This window comes from Cebidichthys violaceus, unplaced genomic scaffold (genome assembly GCF_023349555.1).
Source record: "Cebidichthys violaceus isolate CVI_PGR_0920_01 unplaced genomic scaffold, fCebVio1.0.p SCAF_22, whole genome shotgun sequence".
NCBI lineage: Eukaryota > Metazoa > Chordata > Actinopteri > Perciformes > Stichaeidae > Cebidichthys > Cebidichthys violaceus.
This window is the reverse complement of record NW_027176395.1, coordinates 7,332,441-7,354,632: the sequence shown is the minus strand read 5'-3', so window position 1 is coordinate 7,354,632 and position 22,192 is coordinate 7,332,441. Positions and strand designations below refer to the sequence as shown.

General features: G+C 41.3%; 1 protein-coding gene across 1 annotated transcript; it reads right to left on the bottom strand.

Annotated features, from left to right (window-relative positions):
• Nucleotides 1-7,683: 7,683 nt before the first annotated feature.
• Nucleotides 7,684-16,052, bottom strand: fosl2 (FOS like 2, AP-1 transcription factor subunit). The gene is made up of 4 exons (XM_068717716.1): nucleotides 15,140-16,052; nucleotides 12,485-12,739; nucleotides 12,027-12,134; nucleotides 7,684-10,561 (listed from the first exon to the last, which is right to left on the bottom strand). Exons 1-4 carry the CDS (start codon nucleotides 15,266-15,268, stop codon nucleotides 9,998-10,000), a joined length of 1,056 nt encoding a protein of 351 aa, XP_068573817.1. The 5' UTR covers nucleotides 15,269-16,052; the 3' UTR covers nucleotides 7,684-9,997.
• Nucleotides 16,053-22,192: the final 6,140 nt, after the last annotated feature.

The window sequence follows — 22,192 nt, the reverse complement described above, 5'->3', positions numbered from 1 at the left end:
AATTTAATATTTTATTTCACAAAAAGTAATGAAAAAATCCTAGTAGTATGTCATAACAATGATCATAAATATAGTATAATATAGTTTGCCATAAAGTAAAAAAGGCCATCATACATTCTGCCAAAAAATTAACAACAGATTTCATAAAAAATATCATAATAATGTTTGTCATAAAAAATGTAATTCAAAGTTTTCATAATATATCATAAAAAATCAGGATGTATATTATGTCATAAGTACATAGTGTAGTATGCATACAAATGTCATAAAAAGTAATAGTATAGTATGCCATAAAAATGTAATACAAAGTGTCAGAGCATAGTATTCCATAAAATATTATTAAATAAAATATATTCAAGTTTTTTTTCGCTATAAAAACAGTCAAATGTCATCAAAAATATTCAAATCAAAATATGAAAAATGTCAAACTAAAGTATGTTATATAAATGTCATAACATATCATAGTACAGTATGCCATACAAAAATCATGTTATAGGATATCATAAAAAATATGCAATAAAGAATTCATGATAAACAGTATAGTATGCCATAAAAAATCATGGTATAGTACGTCATACATTTTTTATAACATATAGCAAAGTATGGTATGCCATAAAAAGTCACAAAAAAGTAAAAGTAGTATTCCATAAAAACTGCATAACAAATGTCAGAAAAAAATTAAAGCTGAAAGCAGCATTGATCGTGCCCTCGCATTTTCACGCATGTTGAGGTTACTTGCAGGACTGTGGTTGATGCGGCCATGCATTTCTGTGATCATCATACACTGCGTGCACAAGTTAAACGGTATTTCCTGTGTCAACTAATGCCGTAGCCAGATCATTTTGCCAGGTCTAAAGCCTTGAATGTTTTGAGTGTACCTCTGAAATCAATCATAACTGTAAGCTTGTAAAAATCGACAAAAAATGTAATGTGCTTCAGTAACATAACAGACTGTCAAAGTAAATGCAGGTCATTTGTTTGTGCAGGTAGCTCTGACAATCACTGCTGAGTGACTCAAAGCTGGAAGAGTCGAGGAGAAATAGGAGAATGTATAGTTCCATGTTTAAAAACAACATATTTTTGTAAAGAATTAAGTTTAAGCCAAAGGGTGAGCCAATGTAGAATAATCTATCATATAAATTAGGCTGGGCGCAGTTTGATTTTATTAAACAAACTTCACGTTGAAATTACTTTACATTACGGCCTGTTCCAAAACTAACAAAAACAATTCAATTTACTATTAATGAAAACTCCTCGTACAAGTGCGATTTGGAAATCTTTTTTATCCAATTTCTGCTCTCCAAACATCTTAGTTTGCACATATTTAGATCAGAGAAGTCATTTTCTGGTGGTGTGCCCACGAACCCTTTCAATAAGTTCAGTGTTTGGGCCCCTGTAATTATAGATCCTAGAATCCTGCTTATGTCCGTGGTTGCTAGTAGGTGGCGCTATGACTATGAGTTAATATTGGCATGCAGAAGTCCTAAAGTCATGACAGTCATCAAGTGTCATGTCAAGTTTGGGACAGTTTTGACAAAGTACAGTTGAGTTACAACAGCTTGATGGGTGATGGCAAACCATGTAAAATGGCTGCCACACCACATCCACGTCGTTTGATGAAACCTCAAGCTTTTAGTGACTTTTCATCACAAAGGTCTTTAGATTGTTCTGACCAAATTCTAAGTTGATCTGATTAATTCCCTAAGAGGAGTTTGTTAAAGTACAGCACCTGGAAATAGCAAAAAAAACCCGAGAAATTCATGCAAAATTCTAAATTGCTGACTTCCATTTGGGTTTAGAGCATGGACCCCAAAGACTTTTTTTAAGTCCAAAAGTGATTTATGTGCCTACCAAATTTTGTAAATCTTTGTGAAACGTACTGCGAGGGCTGCTTTGTCGAAATTTTGTAGGGGGCGCTATCAAGCCAACTTGCCACTCTGAAGCTTTGAAACCTAATATATAACTGCATTTTGGGCTTTAAATCTGTGTGGCAAGTTTGGCTATGTTTTGAGCATTTTTAGCCCCTCACAAGCACCTTTGTTTTTCAGGGCGAAGACTACGTTGCCAGGCAACGGCATTTGCCGAAACATCAAAAGCTTCGTGAACTGTTATTATGAACTTCTTACATTTGTATGGATCTACTTTGATGTTGATCAGATTTACCTACTAAGAGAAACACGCATAGAGACTTTAACTTCCTGTTACCAGTAGGTGGCGCTATGACTATTATTCATAATTGGTCTGTAGATGTCTTCAGGACTGGAGTCTCATCAAACATGTGAAATCTGGAAAAGATCTGATGATATGGAGTCGAGTTACATCAGTTTATTTGTTCATGACGAAGGATCGAAATTTGCCGAGCCGTCACGTCGCCGCCCTTTAACAAATTCTTACAATCTTCACAATGAAGAATTATCAAGGTCTTAAGGCTTTTCTGACCAAATTTGAGAGGGATGTGATTAATGTTTGAGGAGCAGGATGTCAAAGTGCACAACCTATAACGTCCTGTTGCCATTAGGTGGAGCTATTACTATTATTCTAAATTGTCATACAGATGTGTTCCGGGTCAGAATGTTATGACATATGAGAAATTTGGAGTAGATTATACATAATGCAGTATAATACAGTATGCCACAAAAATGTCATAAAAAATAGCATAACAAGTTTCATACTGTAGTTTACCATAAACTATTATATTGTAGTATGCAATAAAAAGTAATGACATATGTCTTAAAAAAAGTAATATTATAGTAGGCTGGAAAAACGCCAAAACAAATGTTATTAAAAATGTCATAGTAAATAATGCCATCAATATATTATAAAAAGTTGTATACTATTCTATACAAAATGCCATAAAATGTATCATAGTATCATATGACTTAAAAAAAAATCAAGTTATAGTATTTCACTAAAAAAAATCAGAGTATGCCATAAAAAAAATCCTGATAGTGTCATAAAAAATATCATATTGGTATGCTATAAAGAAAATCATGATATAGTACTGCATAGAAAATATGATATATGTACCAAAATTACTCCCGTACCTGTGCCTACGGTGTGTGAAATCCAGTTTGTAGCCATCACTCGCTAAAACAAAGCTATGAAAACATGTATGTATGTATGTGTATTTATCCTCTGAATAACATTTGGCATTTGTTCTTACAACTGGGCTAATATATGTCTTACCAAACAAGTGACAAATTAACACTACATTACTGTAATGAGTGACAAAAGTCATTACAGTTGCTTGATTAATCCAAATTTGTAGATTCATCCAGGAGGCTTGACAAAGTTCAACTTCTAATTTAACATTTAATTTATACTTTGAAGCTCTCTGATTGGTTGTTTCTAACAGCAATACTCACTGGGAATGGTAGTTGACTCCTACATTTACGTATTTAACTTTTAAAGCAAAAATGTCTGATCTTTTGTACTGAGGATTAAATTGAGTTTTATGATCAAGCAAGTGTGGAAAATGTCACGTGACCGTAATGTCTATAAACATGTTTTTTTTTGCAAGAATCATGCTAGTACATCAACTTCAGCAAATATACTGAACTGCTTCAAGTGCTACATTTAGCAACAATAAGAGACAGAAAAGAGCTTTTGGTCATTTATGGGCAAAGGTGCAGCAAGAACAGATGAGTCTTCAGTCTGTGACAGAACATGTGTTGAGTTTCTGCTTTCCTGATGCAGGTTTCCTGATGCAGGGGGTGCAGGTTGCAGCAATAATAATACAAATAATTACATTTATTTATATAGTACAAAGTGCTTTTCAGAAAAAATCAGCAGATAAACGCCAAATAATAGTACAACATGAATAGAGTACAATGCAAACAGCATTATCTCAATAGGTAGAGCTTTCCGCAGTCCAGTCTTTTTCCTCGACAGGTTTGAAACGTTGAAGACAAAACTGAAGGAGTTGTTTTTTATCCTTATGTGGTGCAGTGAATTTTAAGGTCCAACACCCAAAGTGAAGATGTATAAAGTGCTGTGGAACGTTCCACAAGTTTCCGGAAATTCTGGAGAAAAGAAGAGAAGGACAACATCAGCATTAGCGTCACGTTTGTATACATCTAGGCATATGACTACAGCAATTTCTATGAATTTCTATGATCTGTGGCTTTATTGTCACATTTTGTACTATGACTTTTTCAACATACTGTAATACAAGTTTTTATGACTGTTTTCGACATACCAAACGATGACTTTTTCTTTCACTTTTAGGAAATACAATTTTTTTTAATATACTACAGTTTAATTTTAATGACTTTTTCAACATACCATATCATGACTTTTTTCAACATACTGAACTATGACATTTATTATGTCTTTTTTCAAAAAACTAAACCATGAGTTTTCGTGACTATTTTGCCATACTATACATACTACGACTTTTTTCAACATACTATACCAAGATGTTTTTATGACTGTTTTCAACATACTATATTATGATCTTTTTCATGACATTTTTTCAACATACCTTATGTTCAACATACCTATGCCTTATTTTAACATACTATATACCATGACTTTTCTATGACTTTAAAAAAAATACTAAACCATGACTTTTGTGACATTTTTGTAAACAATACAATGACTTTTTTCAACATACTATAGTATGACATTTTCAACACTATACTATGACTTTTTATAATTTCTTCAGACATACTATGCTATGAGCTTATGACTTTTTTCAACATTCTATATACTATGACTTTTTAATGAATTTTCAACATACTATACTATGACTTATTTATGACTTTTTTCAACATACTATACTATGGCTATTTAATGATTTTTTTCAACATATGAATTTTTCCTGACTTTTTTCAACAACTCTTCCAGCATCGATCTTGTCTCGTAGGTGGCTGAGCAGCTTCTGACGAGTCTCCATGTGGTTCTCCAACTGCTTCTCCCGCATTGTCTGGAGAACGGAGACACAATAAAACATTACACATTACAGAAAAACAATCATTCAATGATTACAAATGATGTCATTTGACTGTTGTAGTTTCCGGTATTGTAAAGACGGTAGTGTTTTTCAGGTCCACCTCACCGGGATGTCCTCGTCTCACCTAACACCTGTCTTCTCTCTGAAAGCCAAAAACAAACAAACAATGAGTTATTTAAATGGGCTGGAATTTCAGCTTCAGGTATTCTGAAGTTCCGGACAACAGAGACATCTTGTGAGGAAAGAGTCTGAAGACGTTCAAATCAGGGAGTACAAAGTATAAAATAAATACCCCCAATTGCACATCATATTTTTTGACGTTTTCATGGTAACATGATATGTTGCAGCAAAATGCAGTCCAATTTGTATTTACACCATTTTAAGCCCTTACAGTCTTTCACGCTCAGCCATTTAACAGGTGACGTCAGTGAGTCCCTGAGGGTTCAGCGTTTAAGGCCACAAGGGGGACATTGGGATTGGGCCTCTGGATGAAAAATCACCCTGAAAAAAGGAAAGAGAAGAAGAAAAGGTCACAAATATGCTTCTTAAGTTCAATCTGAGCAGTGATCAGATCGCAGGGTCGAAAGTGATTTACCAAAAACTCAGTGTTTAATTTCAAGGAAAGCGGTCATGCCAGGATTTTAGCTATTGATGTTTGAAGAGCGAACACAAGCATATTATACTCTTTTGACATATTGAAATGAATAATCACTGTCATTTCTGCTGGGTGTGGGCAAACTGAGCACAGCTGCACTGTGGTGTCTCAGAGGTTGGGATAAAATTTTCCATACACCATAGAGATTGATTTTTTTTTGTGCTGAAATAAAAAAAATATGAGAAAAAAGGGCTGATCAAAGTCATATTATAAAACGTAGAAAAAAAGAAGTATAAAAAGACATTTACAGCATGACCTCATCAAGAGTAAACAAGTTGAGGAGTAAACTAAACAATATTTACATGATGCTGACAAGTTGGTCAAGGCTATAGTGGTTATGGTTCCATACTAACAAAGCTGTGAGGTGTCAGAAAATACATAAACACATATTCTAGTAATCACATTACTCTATCCATTCTGGATTTGATAACTGTAAAAATAAAAATAAAATAAAGAGACAAAAACAGCAGGGTCCTTGTCAGGGTCTTTACGAACCTCTTTCTTTTATTTTGAAAACTTTCACCGGAAGTGTCCATGTTACTGTTGATGCAGTGACTGTCATGAGTGTATAATCGTGTTCAGTGACCTTTAGTGGTAAAAAGGCGAAATCACATGTCAGTATATTCTGAAAGTTTTTATGGAGTCTTCCCTTGAAGGTTTTGTGAATTAAAATAAAAATTAGCTTTTTGGTATGAAACATTGTGTACACCATGTTTTTCCATGAATTATTACGCATAATAATTCATGATGAAGAAAACGCAGAAAAACGTTATGTGCATAACTACTCTATTAACTACACCATGCTGTTTACACTGCATAACTACATGACTATATACTGTCTAATGTTTTATGCTAAAATGATCGTTGCATCCGCTGAAATTAAGAACTTCCGTGATTATCATTCCTGCTTAAACCTAGTGTTGTAATTGCCATCAGTGACCACATGGGAGCAGTACACGCCCATCAAAACCAAACACTTTGGTTGTCTCCTCTTTCAAAGTAAAACAACTCAAATGTACGGCTGTGATTGTAATAATATGCTGTCCACTCCGTTCACGATGATAGCACCGAAATGTTTAATCTGAATCTATTTGTTGTCAGTTGGCTCCAGATAATAGACAATCGTTTCCCAGTTGAGTGGCTGTATGATAGCTGGTACACCTTTATAGCCTGCTGAAGAATTCTAAGTGACACTTTATCCGTGAATTATGTCTGGAAATGTCATTCAATTTCCAGGTTTTATTCTAATCAATCATAGTTACATGACTATATTGGGAACAAAATATGTATTTAAAATAAAATATCAACATAATTTGACTTAAAACAATGAATACCAGTTGCCAGTGTCTTAGCTAAAGCTAATGCAGCAAATGCTCCCTTCATGAACCACTATAACAGTTAACACAGTCAACTCCAATCCACGGTTCATGACAGGACTGTTTTATTATTATTATTATTATTATTATTATTATTGTTAGACTTAATTAGTTTTAGCTAGGTGTACCTAATATGGTGGCAGCTGAGTGGTTCAAATGAGCTTTACACTATTACAATTGCATAATAGATAATCATTGTTAATTTGTTTATGGTACTGCTCAGTGTAATACTCGCATGTATATATATATATATATATATATATATATATATATATATATATATATATATATATATATATATATATATATGCAGGATATAAATATGTCCTATACTGGTAAAATATAAATTAAATTAAAACCTTTTCTCCAGAATATACTATGAGATGGCAGCCTGTTAAATAATAGATAAATAAGATCAATATGATTTACATAACAATATGATTATGTATATATAACGACTCTGAGATGTTTCATAGAAGCAATTAGAATGAATTCTGAAATTACTTTTGTCTTAACTCTTTCATATGTCTTTATTTTAAACCAGCTACTTGATGTTAACCTGTGCTTTAGCTTGCTGTCTGTAGGGTCAAATACTCGTTCCTATTCCAGACTGTTCAGAACCATTGATAAACAGTGTGGTGGTGTTTTCAACAGTTCAAGTAAGTGGGTCCCCATGAATGAAAGAACACAATTTCAGGTTGAAAATTATCTTTTTTTAATTATTATTATTCATTTAAATTAACAAACACTGCTATACATATTGCTGTTTTTTATTAATTTTGAATCATTTTGAACAGTTAAAGCATTTGGAAAAGAAGTAATAGTAGTTGAAAACAGGCGACAGACAGTAGATGACATGTACAGCAGAAGATCTACAGTCAATGGCTTTCCTATGTGTGTCAAGGGGCTGCAGAATATTTCAACATACAGACATATCAGACTCGCCCACAGTAATGTTTTTGGTTTCTCTTTATGTTGTCATACAGGATCAGAGACCCCCCCCCCCCCCCCCCCCAGTTGCATCCACACAATATCACAGCCGGTGATGTTAAACCCAAAACGTCATCAGAAGAGAAACAGCCGACGCGTCCTTTCCAAAGTAGCAGCAGCTTGTATTGAATTGCAAAGTCCGTTTTCCTGCATCCGGCACACCCACACGTCTTCCAACCAAAACTTTTTCTCCTCTAATAACAGAAAAGGGTTTCGAGCAAAGACCACATCCCCCTTCTAAACCCCTGACGTTAGGAATGTTTGAAGTGAACAAAACTAAAAAGTCCCAAACATCGCCGTCACATCCCTCTCAGTGCACAGTATTGAAAACCCTCATCCCTTTAAAGATATACACACGTAAAAACGACGAAAAAAGAAGTGCTTCTTAGAACTTCAGAGATATTACATCTTCTCAAGGTGTCCCCTCTTTCATCTCAGGCCAGCTGTAAAAAAAAAAAAAAAAAATAGTCCCTTTCTTGTCAGAAAGTGAACTGTGCCTGGCCCCTCGTTTAAAGCAAGCTTGGCCTCCACTACGTTTCTACAGAGTACCTCTATGTTGGCATACGTTCACACACCCGTAAAAAATCAGCACGTCTGACTTGGATTTAAACATCACTGACTGTCTTTACTAAAAGTGACAGATGTACAAACACAGTATAAACAGGGTTGACATCATTGGCAGCTGGAGACGGTCTAGACCACAGTTGCATTTTTGTTGTTTTTGTTCCGAATTTGAGCAAAATCCCCTCCTTTTTAGACAAAGACGGACAAATTACAGGATCACACGTGTCAAACAAAGCATTTTTTTTGGCTTTTTGAAACCTGACCTGCCCCGAGAGGCAGTAAGACCTTTTTTCTAGAGAATGTGCGAAAACACAGAAAAGAAGGTCAGAATCCGGTGGAGGAGGGCTTTGTTCAAACTTTTGTATTGTCCGGGAGGAGAAAGTCAAACCTTTTCCCCTTCGTGACGCAACAAGGAGATGACGTTTTCTCATCCCTCCGTGTACAGTGTATCACCACCTCTGCAACACTAGACCGCACAGCCGCCCCGCAGTCGCGCGACGCCCTTCACGATGGGGTTCTACTACACATGAGAGATATCCCTGACATCAATGTAAATCACATACACTTTGTCATAAACAAGTTGTAAAAGTTCAGGTACAGAATCACTGAGGAAAAGCACACCGATACTACCGTAAAGTCAAGCCGCTATGGCAAAAATAGAAGGTATAGAGTATTGAGGAACTAGTCATTGATTGAAAGTTGGCTCGTAATCCTTTGCAACACTGAGGAGGGCCTCGGTCGCCACGTGGACGACCATTTAGCTTTTCTACAGGCGGATTAAGGAGAGGACAATGTCTCAACAAAACACTTTGTAAAACTGAATCAGCACGGGCCATAAATACGATTAAAGAGATGGAAATAGCGTCAGAAATGTGTACACACTGCTCGTAGCGATTCCTGAATCAAGGTCCATGTTAGGAACTCAAAATGGAAAAGGAGACGAGAGGAAGTCTTTGCTTGTCATCTCCTTCTTCTCCTCAGAAAACCCAGTAGAACACTGACCTCGTTTAGTGATTTATTGATTCATCTTGGCGCAGTGCAAGTGTCGGCCACATGGCTTTTGAAACATTTGCAAAAAAATATATATATTAACTCGCTCCCTGGTTGCGGTCACGTCGACTCACAATTGCCAGATTGCGGCGTGTTTCTCTTCAGAATTGTCTTACCAGTAAACAAGTTGACACTGTTGAAATGGCGAAGGGGGGAGGATTGGTGCACACACTCTGAACATATAAAAAAAAAATGACACTGAAGCAGAACAAGAAGAAACACGCGGCGTAGCCCTTGTGGGTCTCCCTGCGGGTGGGGGAGGGAGGGGGACGGCTTACATGGTCAGCTTGGTCTGGACTTTTGAATGTGCTCTTGGGTCTTTAAAAAGGGAGGGGAGGCGCAGTTGATCCCCATGCTTGCCGTCAGCCACAGTGTTTGTTTTTCAGCCGGGCCGAGCGCGGCCCCCGCTCAGAGGGCCAGGAGGGTGGGCGAGTTGAGGGAGTCTGAGGACTGGTCCCCGCTGCTGCTGCTGCGCCGGTGAGCCTTGGAGCAGGACTCGGAGGAGGGCGAGGGGCTCTCGGGCTCCAGCATGCTCGGGTAGGTGAATATGAGGCTCGGGGCGTTGGGCGTGGCGGCTGGGGTGGATGCCGCCACCACCGGCGTGTTCAGGCTGTCCCCGTCCGTGCAGTACATCCCGCTGCTGATGCCGCCGCCGCCCAGGCAGATGGGCTTGATGACGGAGCGCTGGGGCTTGCCCACCACGTCGCTTTCATCGGGCTCTTGCTTCACGACAATGTGGTTCATCTGAGCTCGGCTGCCCATGTTGGAGCGCATGGTCAGCGGGAGCGGGGCGCACTGCTGCTGCTGGTGCTGCTGCTGGTGTTGATGGTGCTGATGGTGGCGCTCGTCGATGGGGAGCTTGCACACGGGATTGTGGGCAACCAGCATGAACTCCAGCTTGTCTTTCTCCTTCTGCAGGTTCTCGATCTCCTTCTGCAGGTCCGATTTCTCCTCCTCCAGCTTTTCAGTCTCCTGTGAGGAGAAACAGGAAATATTGAGCGCTAAAGCAGGTTCTTTTTTTGGGTTGTTTTTCTTAATTTCTTTGGGGCATTTTTGACAGGAAATAAGGGGACAGAGAAATGGTGACCAACATGCAAAAGCCAGACAGTTGAGGCTCAGCACCAATGACCAGGATGGCTTAAATATTATGTTTTAAAAAAACAAATGCATCACGGATATTCAATGACAAAAAGCCAAGAAATTGACCCTATAGCTGCAGAAAATGTGATGTGACAATGCCAATAATTTAAAATTCATCCCACAATCAGGTGGTCAGATTGTGTGACTGTTCCCCCAAGGCGCCAAAAGAGGGCACTGTCTGTTTGCTACAGTTCTACTAGCCACAGAAAGGGTCACAATCAGGAACTTGTCCTGGGCCAGTTCGATTTACAAGGCGTAATCTCAGAGCCTCTCTGCTTGAATTTGACTTTCCCATAATGACGGTGAGTTGTTTGTGTCTCGGGAGATATGAGATCTGCATCAGAAGCTTGTAATGAATGTGCACACATTCAAGACAAAAAACCCCATAAACACCTCTAGACATCAGGCAGATGAAGATAAGCCGACATGCTGTCTGAGAACTTAGACTCACGGGCAAAGGTATGAGGAAGTAGCACACAAGGAGACAGGGGAGGAGCCCAGTGAGACACTTCAGTCAATCAAAGAGGAGTGGCTGTAGGAACACTGCTCAGTCTTTTCACTGGGACACTTCCTTATTTGGAATTTTGAAGAAAAAAAAAAAACAGCCGCGTGAAGACGGAAGGGCTTTTTTTTCTTCTTTCCCTAGAGGCAATGGCTGTGGTGCGTGTGTGTGTGTGTTCGCCTATGTGTGTGTGCGTGCACGCAGCATGTCTCTATGTGGGATTGTGAGACAAGCAATTGGCCCCTTTTTACAAAATGTCCTTCATTCATGGAGACAGCTGCCTACAGCAAATTCCATTCCTGGGGTTCTTTTTTTTTAAGCCCTGACAAGCTCCACCTCACTGTAATTTGGCTAATTAGTCCATTTAGATGCTGCAAGACAGCCATACCTCTGTCTGCAGCTGCCCGAGACAAAAAAGCCTTTCATCGCCTGTCATCTCCTCGCTCAGACCTCGCACTCAGAGACATGGCAAGAGTCGAACCAGTAATGCAAGGTTGTAAATTGAGGTGCGCTCGATCAGTCAGAAAAAAAAACCTGGACTCCTGCCAGACTTTTTTTTCCTTTCTCCCTGTGCATGTATTCTCTGTGTGAAAATCATTTCTTTTATTGCTTTTTTGCCATATTTATTTTTTGCAACTATAAGCATGACAAATTTGCCCCAAAAAATGGAAGCATGGTTGTTCATCAGCCAGAGGTGTTTGCTGCATAAGAGGAAGGTTTTTGTGTGATTGAAGCGCAGCCCAATAACAGATTCTGATCTGATGCGGCGGCTCCAGTTTTCAGGTTTCCACTCACCCCTTGCAGCATCTCCGTGAGCTCTCGCCTGCGGTTGCGGCATTTGGCGGCGGCCAACTTATTCCTCTCGCGCCTCACCCTCCGTTTCTCCTCTTCCTCCGGGGTGAGCTAAGGGTAAAGCAGAGAAGGAACACAGCAGGTATGAAACAAGCTGTTTGACAGACACACACTCATTCAACATGAAGCAACGAGCAGGAGTATAAACAAGAGCTGGGTAGTACCGGCTGGCTGTGAGGAGAATACACATAGAATTTATTGGCCTGATAAGATAAACTCACTTGCTTCATCTCTGATGAGAACAAACTATCTCATGTTTAATGACTTTTGGTGAACACATGATAATGTTTTGCTTTGGTTTCAGGATGAACACACTTCTCCTGAAGCAAAATCCAGCTCTATAAAAAGAAACCAACGTCTAACTATTGAAACAAACAAAAAAGCCTTTTGCTGTTCCTCACCTGTTCGTCCCTCTTGCGTCGGCCCCTGGCGTCCCCGATGGAGCGGATGACCCCGGGCCGAGCCAGCGTGTTGTGCCCCAGCAGCCCCGGCCCATTGGGCAGGTGGTGGCCGTACGGGTGGGAGCGGGAGTAAGGGTTGGACATGGAGGTGATAACGGTGGGCTGCACCATCCACTGCAGGTCTTGGCTGGTCGTGATTGCATTGATGGTGGGGATGAAGGCACTGTTGGAGCCGGGCATGTCAACCCTGTACTTCTGGAAGGAGAGGGAAGGAGAGGGATGGGATAAGAGGGGACGCATGGCCACATCTGAGGAAACTTTCCCGGTAAAGCATCTTCTATCTTCTTATATCCACGAGCCCTGCCTCAGTCGCACACACCACCACCCACCATTATCAAATTCACACATTTTCCACAGTACAAGCTTATAGTAATGATTCAATCCAACATAGGCAAAACACTGTGTATGTAACCCCTGGAGTGGAACAGTGACACATGCTGTGAATCACGCAGGGAAAGCCCAAGGTGTCCACAGCATCTCACTTTACTACAATAACCATGAGACAGAGCACTGAGGACTGGCAGGAGGGTGAATATACATATTGCTGTAGACTGGATGGATATAATATAATGGGTTGTATGCGGCATGGACTTTATTTGATTGAATTTTATTGAACAGAAATCCGTCTGTATTGTTACAGAGGGATTTGTTTTTCTGAGACGCAAAATGATAAGTGACAACAATTTAATGATTTAAATGTTGAATTAACATTTATTTTGACAAAAATTGCATTTAAAGCAAAAATATGTATTTGCCCTTAGTTGTGGGTGCGGAGCCAAACCGTAATGCAGGATATATGTTTCTGGTCTAAAGAAAAAGATTATGAGTTCATGCCACTCAACCCATCATATTATGGATCAAATCCTCCCATAAGATTTTAAAAGTATGAATGTCTACAACCTGCATGTTTGTGGGAACTGACTGCAATAACTATACCGGTGTGAGGATATGTCTGGTCAGTATTACTGGCTGCCCCTGTGCGTAAATTACGCACGTCGTCATCTCGCCGTTATTCCCGACTTTCCGTCGGATATCCCGGCAGTCTATTGGAACTTTGTTTATTCTGGTGAGTCATTGTGTATGGGATTTGTTAAGCACATGAGAAACGCGAGCAGTTCCAGTAACGGGGGGGGGGGGCAGCCAGCTGTAACAAGCCAGATCAGTTAGCCAGAATTATGTGAGCGGAAATTTTTTGGTGAGCTTGGCTTCGAAATAAGAACATAAAAAAGATGAATTGTATACAGTGGAGTATAACTCACACTCAAACAGTACAGTTATGACACTAAATATAGAGAAGCCCCAATTTATCTGATATAACTTAAAAAGATCTGAAGCTCTAATTAAAATAGGGGAAAAAAACCGCTCTGCTTTGATATGTCTCAATAAAGAATAACAAAGTCATGTTCCAGCCCGCTGTAATGGGAAACAGACAGCCAGTGTGTGATTACAGGGAACCTTAGCGATGATAGATACGGGCCAAAAGTCGTTTACCGTAATAATGCGTGAGCCCTGACGACGCTTTTCCACAGAAGTGCACTATACTGAGACTTAACTGCGAGCAAACAACATGCCTCTTCCCGGATGATTTGCATCCTATCATTTGTTAATACATGGGCACGGCGTCCTCAGAGCGTTACTCTGGCAAAGCCTCGGGTATATCTCACTGACAAGGTATGAGACCTCTGATGACATCGAGGAGATGATTGCAGGGTGTTTTAAAGGATCGCTCAGAACACTGCAGCGTTTGCATTTTTGTGGCATTTTCTCGTTTTTTTTGGTGCTTTTTTTTATCTGGTTTGACCTGCGCTCCCGGTGTGCGCGCTCGCTTCCCGCTGGAAGAAATCTGCCATGAGCAGCGCGAGACCCGTCGAAGAAAATCGGACTACAATCTGATCCGTGGTCGTGTCATATGTGATGGTCCAACCTTAACTTAACTTATATCGTATTTTGCAACAGCATAACAGTCTTTGGCGCTCTCCAAGAATACAAAAGCTGGTGGCCAAGACAGACACATCCTGGCCCTCGTGTCAATGTATTAAGCAGTACGTGCCTGTTGCATTCTCCCAACTGGCGCATTTGGTAAATAGCTAATGGTATGACATGTAGGACTGTGCGTTCTAAAGGCATTGTCGAGCGCGTAAAATGCCGTCTCCACTGGGGTGCCACAAGCGTAAAGACCCCCACGAATATTGCAGTTTTACGCACGGATATGATCGATGAGAGCGACAGACAGAGATACTAGCCCGTGCGCAAATGTGATGTTTGATCAAAAGCACATCATCCGACAATGTTTGGATAACCTGTGACATAATTCAAACAGAATGATTATCAAATACTTGCGAACAGATCGAGTCTTGCATCAGTTGAGTCATCGATACAATCTGTGTCATTGGGTTCATTCGTTTCCCCCCCAACCCACTCAAAGCAACCCGGAGAATGCCTTTATGAAATCTATTAACTGTGGGAGCGCGGTGCCGTGACAAAATACATCTATACGACGAACGATGTTTCCGATGTTGCGCACTCGACATTGACATGATTACGGTGTTATTTATAGGTATAATGTCGCGGAAGCCCGGCGTTTCCTTTTGTTACCTGGTAGCTTGAGGTAGAGATCGGACTTCCGATCGTGCTGCTGCCGCTCGTAAAGGACTCTGGCTGGGCCGGAGAGGTGCTGCTGCCGCGGGACGAGGTGTCGTAGTTCCCGGAGTAGTCCTGGTACATGGTCCAGGAAAGAGGAGACAGTTTGAGATCTGAACCCTCCGCCCCCTCTTTTTCTTTTTTAGAATCCTCGCAGTTAAAAAGGCACCAAGAGAAGAAAAAAAATCCTCTGAGTCGAGATGTTGTTAATTCGGGATATCCAGAAAAGAGTTGGCAAAGACAAAGTACAATTACGGTCCTGTAAACTAACCTAAAACATCTCACAGCTATTGCCAGTTACAATTAATATTTTCTTCCTGCTCACGAAGGCTATTTCTTATTGTGCTTTTTTCTATTATTCTTGAGCCGCAGGTAGACCTTTACTGCACTATGGTCGATCCTCTCAGGTGCGCAAACTTCAGCCTAAAGTCAGCAGCACACCTTTCGCAGACGGATCCAGTCGAGACGAGTGAACCTGTAGTTACAGAGTGACTCACGCAGGTTAACGTTCGCTTTCAAGCCTACAGCCCGGCTAATCGTCTGACTATCTCCCGTCGCCTTGCCTAGATACTCTGCGCACTCTGTCTGAGCTCTCCGCTGTTCACGGAACAGTTCTAACTTTTTTTTTCTTTCTTTCTCTCTTTTCCTTTTTTTTTAACCACACTTCCTAGAGATGACTCACTTCAATGGCACTATGAAGCAACTGCAACGGCTTTTCAACACCAACGAAACAGCCCACGTCACGGCCTGGGCGTTGCAACTTCACCCAGGGAGGGGTCGCGTTCTGGATAAGGCAGTGCAGAAAGACAGATCCGCCGTGACCATCCGTCGCCCAGCGGACACTGGAGACATAACCGAAACGCAAGGGATACAGTAAAAGCAGCCCAGATACATGCGGACAGATTTATTTTTTGATACGAACGTCAGCGCCCGCTGTGGAGTTCACTGTTTGGTCTGACTTGCCTCGGTCCATTGACGCATGTTTCCTAAAATGGGCAGTTGCGTCAGAGAGCGCGTGTGGGTTTCCTTGGTAAAGAGAAGCGTCAGACACTGGAGGGATTCCCTCCCCTCGCGCTCCGGACTCTGAGCTCTCGGCGCGCGGGTCCTGGTCCGGTTCCTGCCCAGTGCAAGAAAAAACAGAGATATGAATGCTTTAAACTTATACAGATAATAAAGAGCGTTTAAAACCCCGTGTGACGCGCGCGCGCTCCCGTGGGTCTGAATTTAGAGCATAAAAAAACATATCTTGGAGGTTTTCTGTGCAAGAATTAATTCGATATCTGCATCTGTGATCAGTCTAGAATGCCTAACGTGTATTGGCAGCAGAGGGGGGACGCGCGCGTGTACAGCCCACCGTGCCCGTTATATCTGAAGACAAGCGAGCTCAGCATCCACCGGCTTTCATCTGTCCCCTGTTAATAGAGACCACTCACACTGATCGGACACGGCAGTGTTTTTCGCACAATTCAGTCTTTGCGTTAATCTCGCGGCGACGCAATTTGGTGAGCGCGAGTTTAGCACGCGGAGCGCGAAAGGGACGGTGCAAAAAAATATAACCGCAGCGTTATGCCGTGCAGTTTGGTCACGTTAACGTGGCCCACCGGTCGGGGTCTACACACACAACGGGTGCAACACGGCGGCTTCAAAAGGAATGTCAGTGAAATGTGGGCTAATTGTGACTCGGACGTAGCTCATAAACAAGGGCACGGCGCCCAGAATGTGACACGTTACACGATATGAAATGGCGTATTAAGCATAATCCAATCGGCTAGGGTCCCTATTTTAATCTGTAGCACCACAACTGGTTATATGCTGAGCTCTCTTAAAGATGCCGCGCGCGTCTTTGCCAGAAAGAGTAGCTCGCATAAAAAAAAAGTTTCAGATGTAGGGGGAAATTGTGTCGAGGGAAAATCATCTAAAGGGGGGTTTTATGAGGTGACCACTCTGACTTTATGCGCTTGCTCATAACGTGAACACGTCAATTATACTGTAGGTATAGCCCTTCCAATATGTCACCCTTTCCAAAGAAAGTGGGTGTCAACATGTTTTGTTGCGGCGTTACATTTTGACCTGATCCGGAACTCCCTGTGTGACACCGCGACAGAAAGCACGCGGATGTTCGATGCATCTTTATAATCAACGATACTCTAGATAAACACTAATCACTAATGATTAGTGTTCATCATCTGCCAATAACCCATCTTTTTTAGCGGGCGACGGTGTTGCTAAGCGACACAGTTTCCTGCTAAATAGCTGCGGGGGGACTTTAATCTGCCATAGTCCTATAATTAATGCCGTAATATAATTTGAGACGCACCCGTCGGCGTCGATTTGGGTGAAGTTAAAGGTATGGCACTGTGACAGGTTCTGTTCCCTATACCAGTCCAATTTGGGTCTTTTAAGTACATAATGAGATATCATCACGCGCAGCGTTATGTGACGCCCGTCAGTCAGACGTCGTCGCTCCAATTTGTCATTAGTTTCAGGGGGGTTGATGGTAAATGATAGACTTATTTAAAAAAAAGAAGAAAAAAGTGTCTGAGCAATGCAGTGCCATCAGGTCACGTGACAAGTGGGTTCGTCAATCCGTGTGCGCACTGAGCTCGGCTGATCCGCAGGTCCTGCGCCACCCGAGGCGTCAGCGTCCCTCCATCACACATCATAAGGGATCGGTTCCGTGTGGAACATCTCGTGGAGTCCACGCAGGTATTATGTCCACTGACGGACAGTCAGCAAGAGGCTTACCTGGCTGGCTGTGGCCCGCCGCGTTTTGACGCATGCGAGGTTGACGTGACCCTAATGCTGCATTCATGTGCCCGTCTGCAAGATCTGAATGGCAGATTGTAAATTAAGGGCAGTCAAATGCTTCTGCCCGAGGGCGATGACACAAGTGGCGATATTAAAATGAGGTTCTTGGCGACATTAGGCTAAATGGTACAGAGCTGCATGCAGCAGCTGTAGCACGAGGAAGAGGACATTTTGTTATGCGATAGGAAGGCCTATATGATATGAGTTGCATATCATAGAGCAGGTGGACTATCAAACAACATTTTCATAGTCAAACTCCACTCTGAGTTTATGCTGCCTCACAGTGCTGTCAGTGACCCATCGAAGGGGAAACCACTGCATGAGTGAGGTAGAGCTTAACGTTAGACGTCTAGCAGTGGCAACAAGTGGAAAAAAAAGTGCACTTTCTTAATAATATAATGTGTTTGACATTCATTTTTTTTAGATTCCCATAAGTACATTTAGTGCAGAAGTTGGTGTTAAACCTGAATAATCACTAGGGTCTAGGTTTCCCCGTGAACAACATTCCAAGCAAACCTCTTTTTAAATATTTAAAGAGAAAATTTGCTCATGTGTGGATGTGGATGTTCAATCAGTATTGATGATAAACATGTAATTTCTCTGCTGTTCTGACACAGAAAGCTGAGTTTGCAGCTCCAAAATCTGTCATTCTTCCGTAATCCAGAGCCGTCATTTTGATGCGACAGTGACACAATTGGATGCGTGGAAGAACTGGATTTCTCCGGGACTTCTCTCCGCACTTGCACTGCATTTCTAAGGTAATAATCATACATTTTAGTCTACTACAGCTGAGTAACATTGCAGATGAAGGTTTTACAAGCATATGAAACAGTAAACAGTATGATATATACACTGCATATAAAGTATTAAGAACCACCACATGAGAATCCCCAGTATCCCCCAGAAGATACAAGGACTAGGTTCCAGAGGGTCTGTCAGCATAGTAAATAATGTTCAAAACGTCCATCTATGTTTGAATGAATTCTGTTGTTATGGTGGAGTAAGTCAAAAGCTGAATGTAAACTAGGCCAAAGAATATTCTACCTCTGTTTAATTTATGTTGCATTCTACTCCAATTCACTACACCATTCTACATTGTCTAATATATATATACATATATATGTATATATATACAAAAAATCCTCCTCATTGAGTGACTTTATTGCTAAATAATTAGCAGGAAAACTGCTCAGCAGGACAAAGGGGAGCAGACCACATGCATCAGCAAGTTCAGAATACACAATAATCATTGTGTTACACTTGCCTTCCGCTGTGTTCTTCCCTTTAGCGTCACTCACCTGTCATGTTGTAATACCTTAACCTGGATAATAGCTCCACATGATCAGCATGGCTAATCTCACAGCTCAGGTGCTGCTAGCAGGACACACGCAGGCACCAAAGTGCTGACTGTAGAAGCACAGAGAGTGGGTTAATGAACAATCAGCGTGACTGACAGTGGGATTTATTGTCGCGCTACAGTGCTTCGGTAACACACTTAATATACTGTTCATATATTACAGAAGCAGCAATGCTTTCCTGCCACACGATGCAGGGAGCTGAGGTCAACCTGCTAGTGAGCAACACTTGCCGCCCCCCCCCCCCCACACACACACACACACACTGTCAACAATGGAATAACACCCATTGAAACCATCCCATATGACTTGGTTTTGCGATGACAATGCGATGACAAACATGAGCTTCTTTGTCATAGTGTCTTGTTCAAGTTGGACTTCTTAAATAGAAATCTAATCAGCAGTTTCATCAGGATTCCCACTGTGTAAGGAACAAAAAGAGAGGCTGGATGCCAGACAGCTCCCCTGAATTAAAGTAACCATCCTTCGGTGATTTAATTTACCGGTTGCCTTGGTGACTCATGTAAAGCAGTCGAACACAACAGCGCAGAGGGATAATTTGATCGCTCTTGACCTCTGGAGTGTGGGATTGCGGAGAGAAGAATAGGAATTCATTGGCTGTGTATCCTCCAATAAGGCCAGTCACTTTCAGGTAGGCAAGAAGCTCGACATCATCTTCCTCTTGTTCACATGCAGTCTATCTGGACGGCTTATGAAGACAAGCACATTACATGTATGATATGTCAACATCCTGTGGTGCGGTTTCCGCCTGTATGCCAGATCCCATATGCAAAAGCAATTAATTAATGTATATGCAAGCATTCAGTGACAATTTCAGGCTGGGAATGGATGAACATTAGAGTTGTTAGCAGACTATTGTCTACTAATATGCCCAAAATTATACATTGTTGGCACCTAGTGGCAGTGATTAAAAAGGCACTTCAACAATTTGATATGGTGATCAGTTACTTGTGATGGAAGGTTCGACTCAGCCCGTGAAAATGATTGTACAATAACTTTCGTGGCTCTGGAAGGAGTCTCTGTACTGACCTTGAAAAGAAACACAACAAGACAATTAGCATGAATTTAGTTTGAACATTTTAATATAATTTGAATACGTAAATTAGCTGTCCTTTACCTTAAATCTGAAATAAGTAATTTTCCAGCCACTTGGACAGCAGACCGCAAGTTGTGAAGACACATATCACCTTTTATGTTAATATGGTGAACTTGTTAACAAACAGTTGCTTATCTATACATCATTTGTTCAAAGTCATGTTTTTGTCCACCTGATGAATGCAAGTCCAGTATTCACTCTCTTTTAGCTCGGTTTTTGGTCTCTACCTCCGTTCCTAATGCTCCTCTATGTTCACCAGCGGGTCTCTAACTGTGTTTGTCTGCTGAGCAGGTGCTGAGCAGGTCGTGGATAGTGACTTTTTCAAGCTTTTTCGATGAGAACAGCTGCCTGCTGCGGCCCGAAAATGACACCATGAGAGCGGTGAGTGAACCAAGACAGTACAATTGCAGGCCGGGCAGCTAAACAATGAGCTTCCCACTGTTTCCAGTCTTTGTGCTAAGCTAAGCTAACCAGCATCTGCAGCCTCATATTTACTAGACAGTTATCAGAGTGTTAACAATCTTCTCATCTAATCTCTAACTTCTCCTATAATCATTGGAGTAAAGATTGATTGATTTATTATGCTTGCTATATGAAGAATATGTTGTTTTGAACTTCTTTGTTGTTTTGTTTTAAGTGTGTTGCTTGTGCTTTTAAAAAAACAAAACAATTCTGCTACTGTCTTGGCCAGGCCTCCCTCGAAAAAGAGATTTGAAATCTTAATGGGAATATTCTGGTAAAATAAAAGTAAAATAATAAAAGAATATATATCAGTCGGTATGGTTAAATAAAAAGGTGGAAGTGGTGAGGACTGCTTACGTTCCTGCAGGGCTGAGATGTGGTTTAAGTGTTGCAAACCTGAAACCTTCACATCAACACTATTGGGTGTGGAGCTGAATCTGTTTTTTACAGTAAACACAGGCATTTTTTTTGCCATTTGATATTTTGGTGACAGATGTGATTTTGAGCAAGCAAACCCTTCACTAGAAGTGTTTGCTGGACCTCCAACTAAAAGGAGAGCAGCGCCGGAATCGCCGCGAGGTGGGAATTAGGGGGTGGGAGCATCTTATTAAATGCCATCACGTAGCAACCAAATGTTTTCATGCTTGTTTGCTGCTGCAGCCGGGAAATAAACCAAGTGACCTCATCTGACTCAACTTCAGCAACAACTTGTTTTCATGTCGTCGTGCAGGTCCACTTGCTGGCAAGCCTTAGAAATGCATTTTGTCACGGGAGATTGCAGCAAAGCAAGGTGCTTTATTCTGTAATTTACCACGCAGCTCTGTTTAATCAAGAGACCGCAGGGAAAACAGCCGAGTGGAGGCACACATGATTACCTGTGCTGAGCACACAATACCTTTCAATCAACACACCCGACACACTCTTTGACAGTAACTTCAAGAGCGTTAAGGTATCAGTTCCTGATACAATGGAAGGAAGTGCGTCACAGATGCGCTGTATCTCGAGACAAAGAAGAATGGAACGCTGCTCGGGCAAAAAACAGCGGAGAGAGAGAGAGAGAGAGAGAGAGAGAGAGAGAGAGAGAGAGAGAGAGAGAGAGAGAGAGAGAGAGAGAGAGGGGAAATGTTGGAAGCGTGTGGTGGAAGAAGTGAACAAATAAGAGAGCGAGTGGTCGGGGGACTTCTGAGCGGTCAACACAGCCACCTGCAGCTCGCAAAGAAAAGGGACCACGGCGTTCCTTCCACCTTTACTGGACTGCTTATTTTC

What these genes read in the sequence shown, in the direction of transcription:
- fosl2 (XM_068717716.1), bottom strand. Translation starts at nt 15,268, where the DNA reads ATGTACCAGGACTACTCCGGGAACTACGACACCTCGTCCCGCGGCAGC. An exon ending in GACGCAAGAGGGACGAACAG is followed by an intron (nt 12,135 to 12,484) that starts GTGAGGAACAGC and finishes CTTTACCCTTAG; the next exon opens with CTCACCCCGGAGGAAGAGGA. An exon ending in TCACGGAGATGCTGCAAGGG is followed by an intron (nt 10,562 to 12,026) that starts GTGAGTGGAAAC and finishes TTCTCCTCACAG; the next exon opens with GAGACTGAAAAGCTGGAGGA.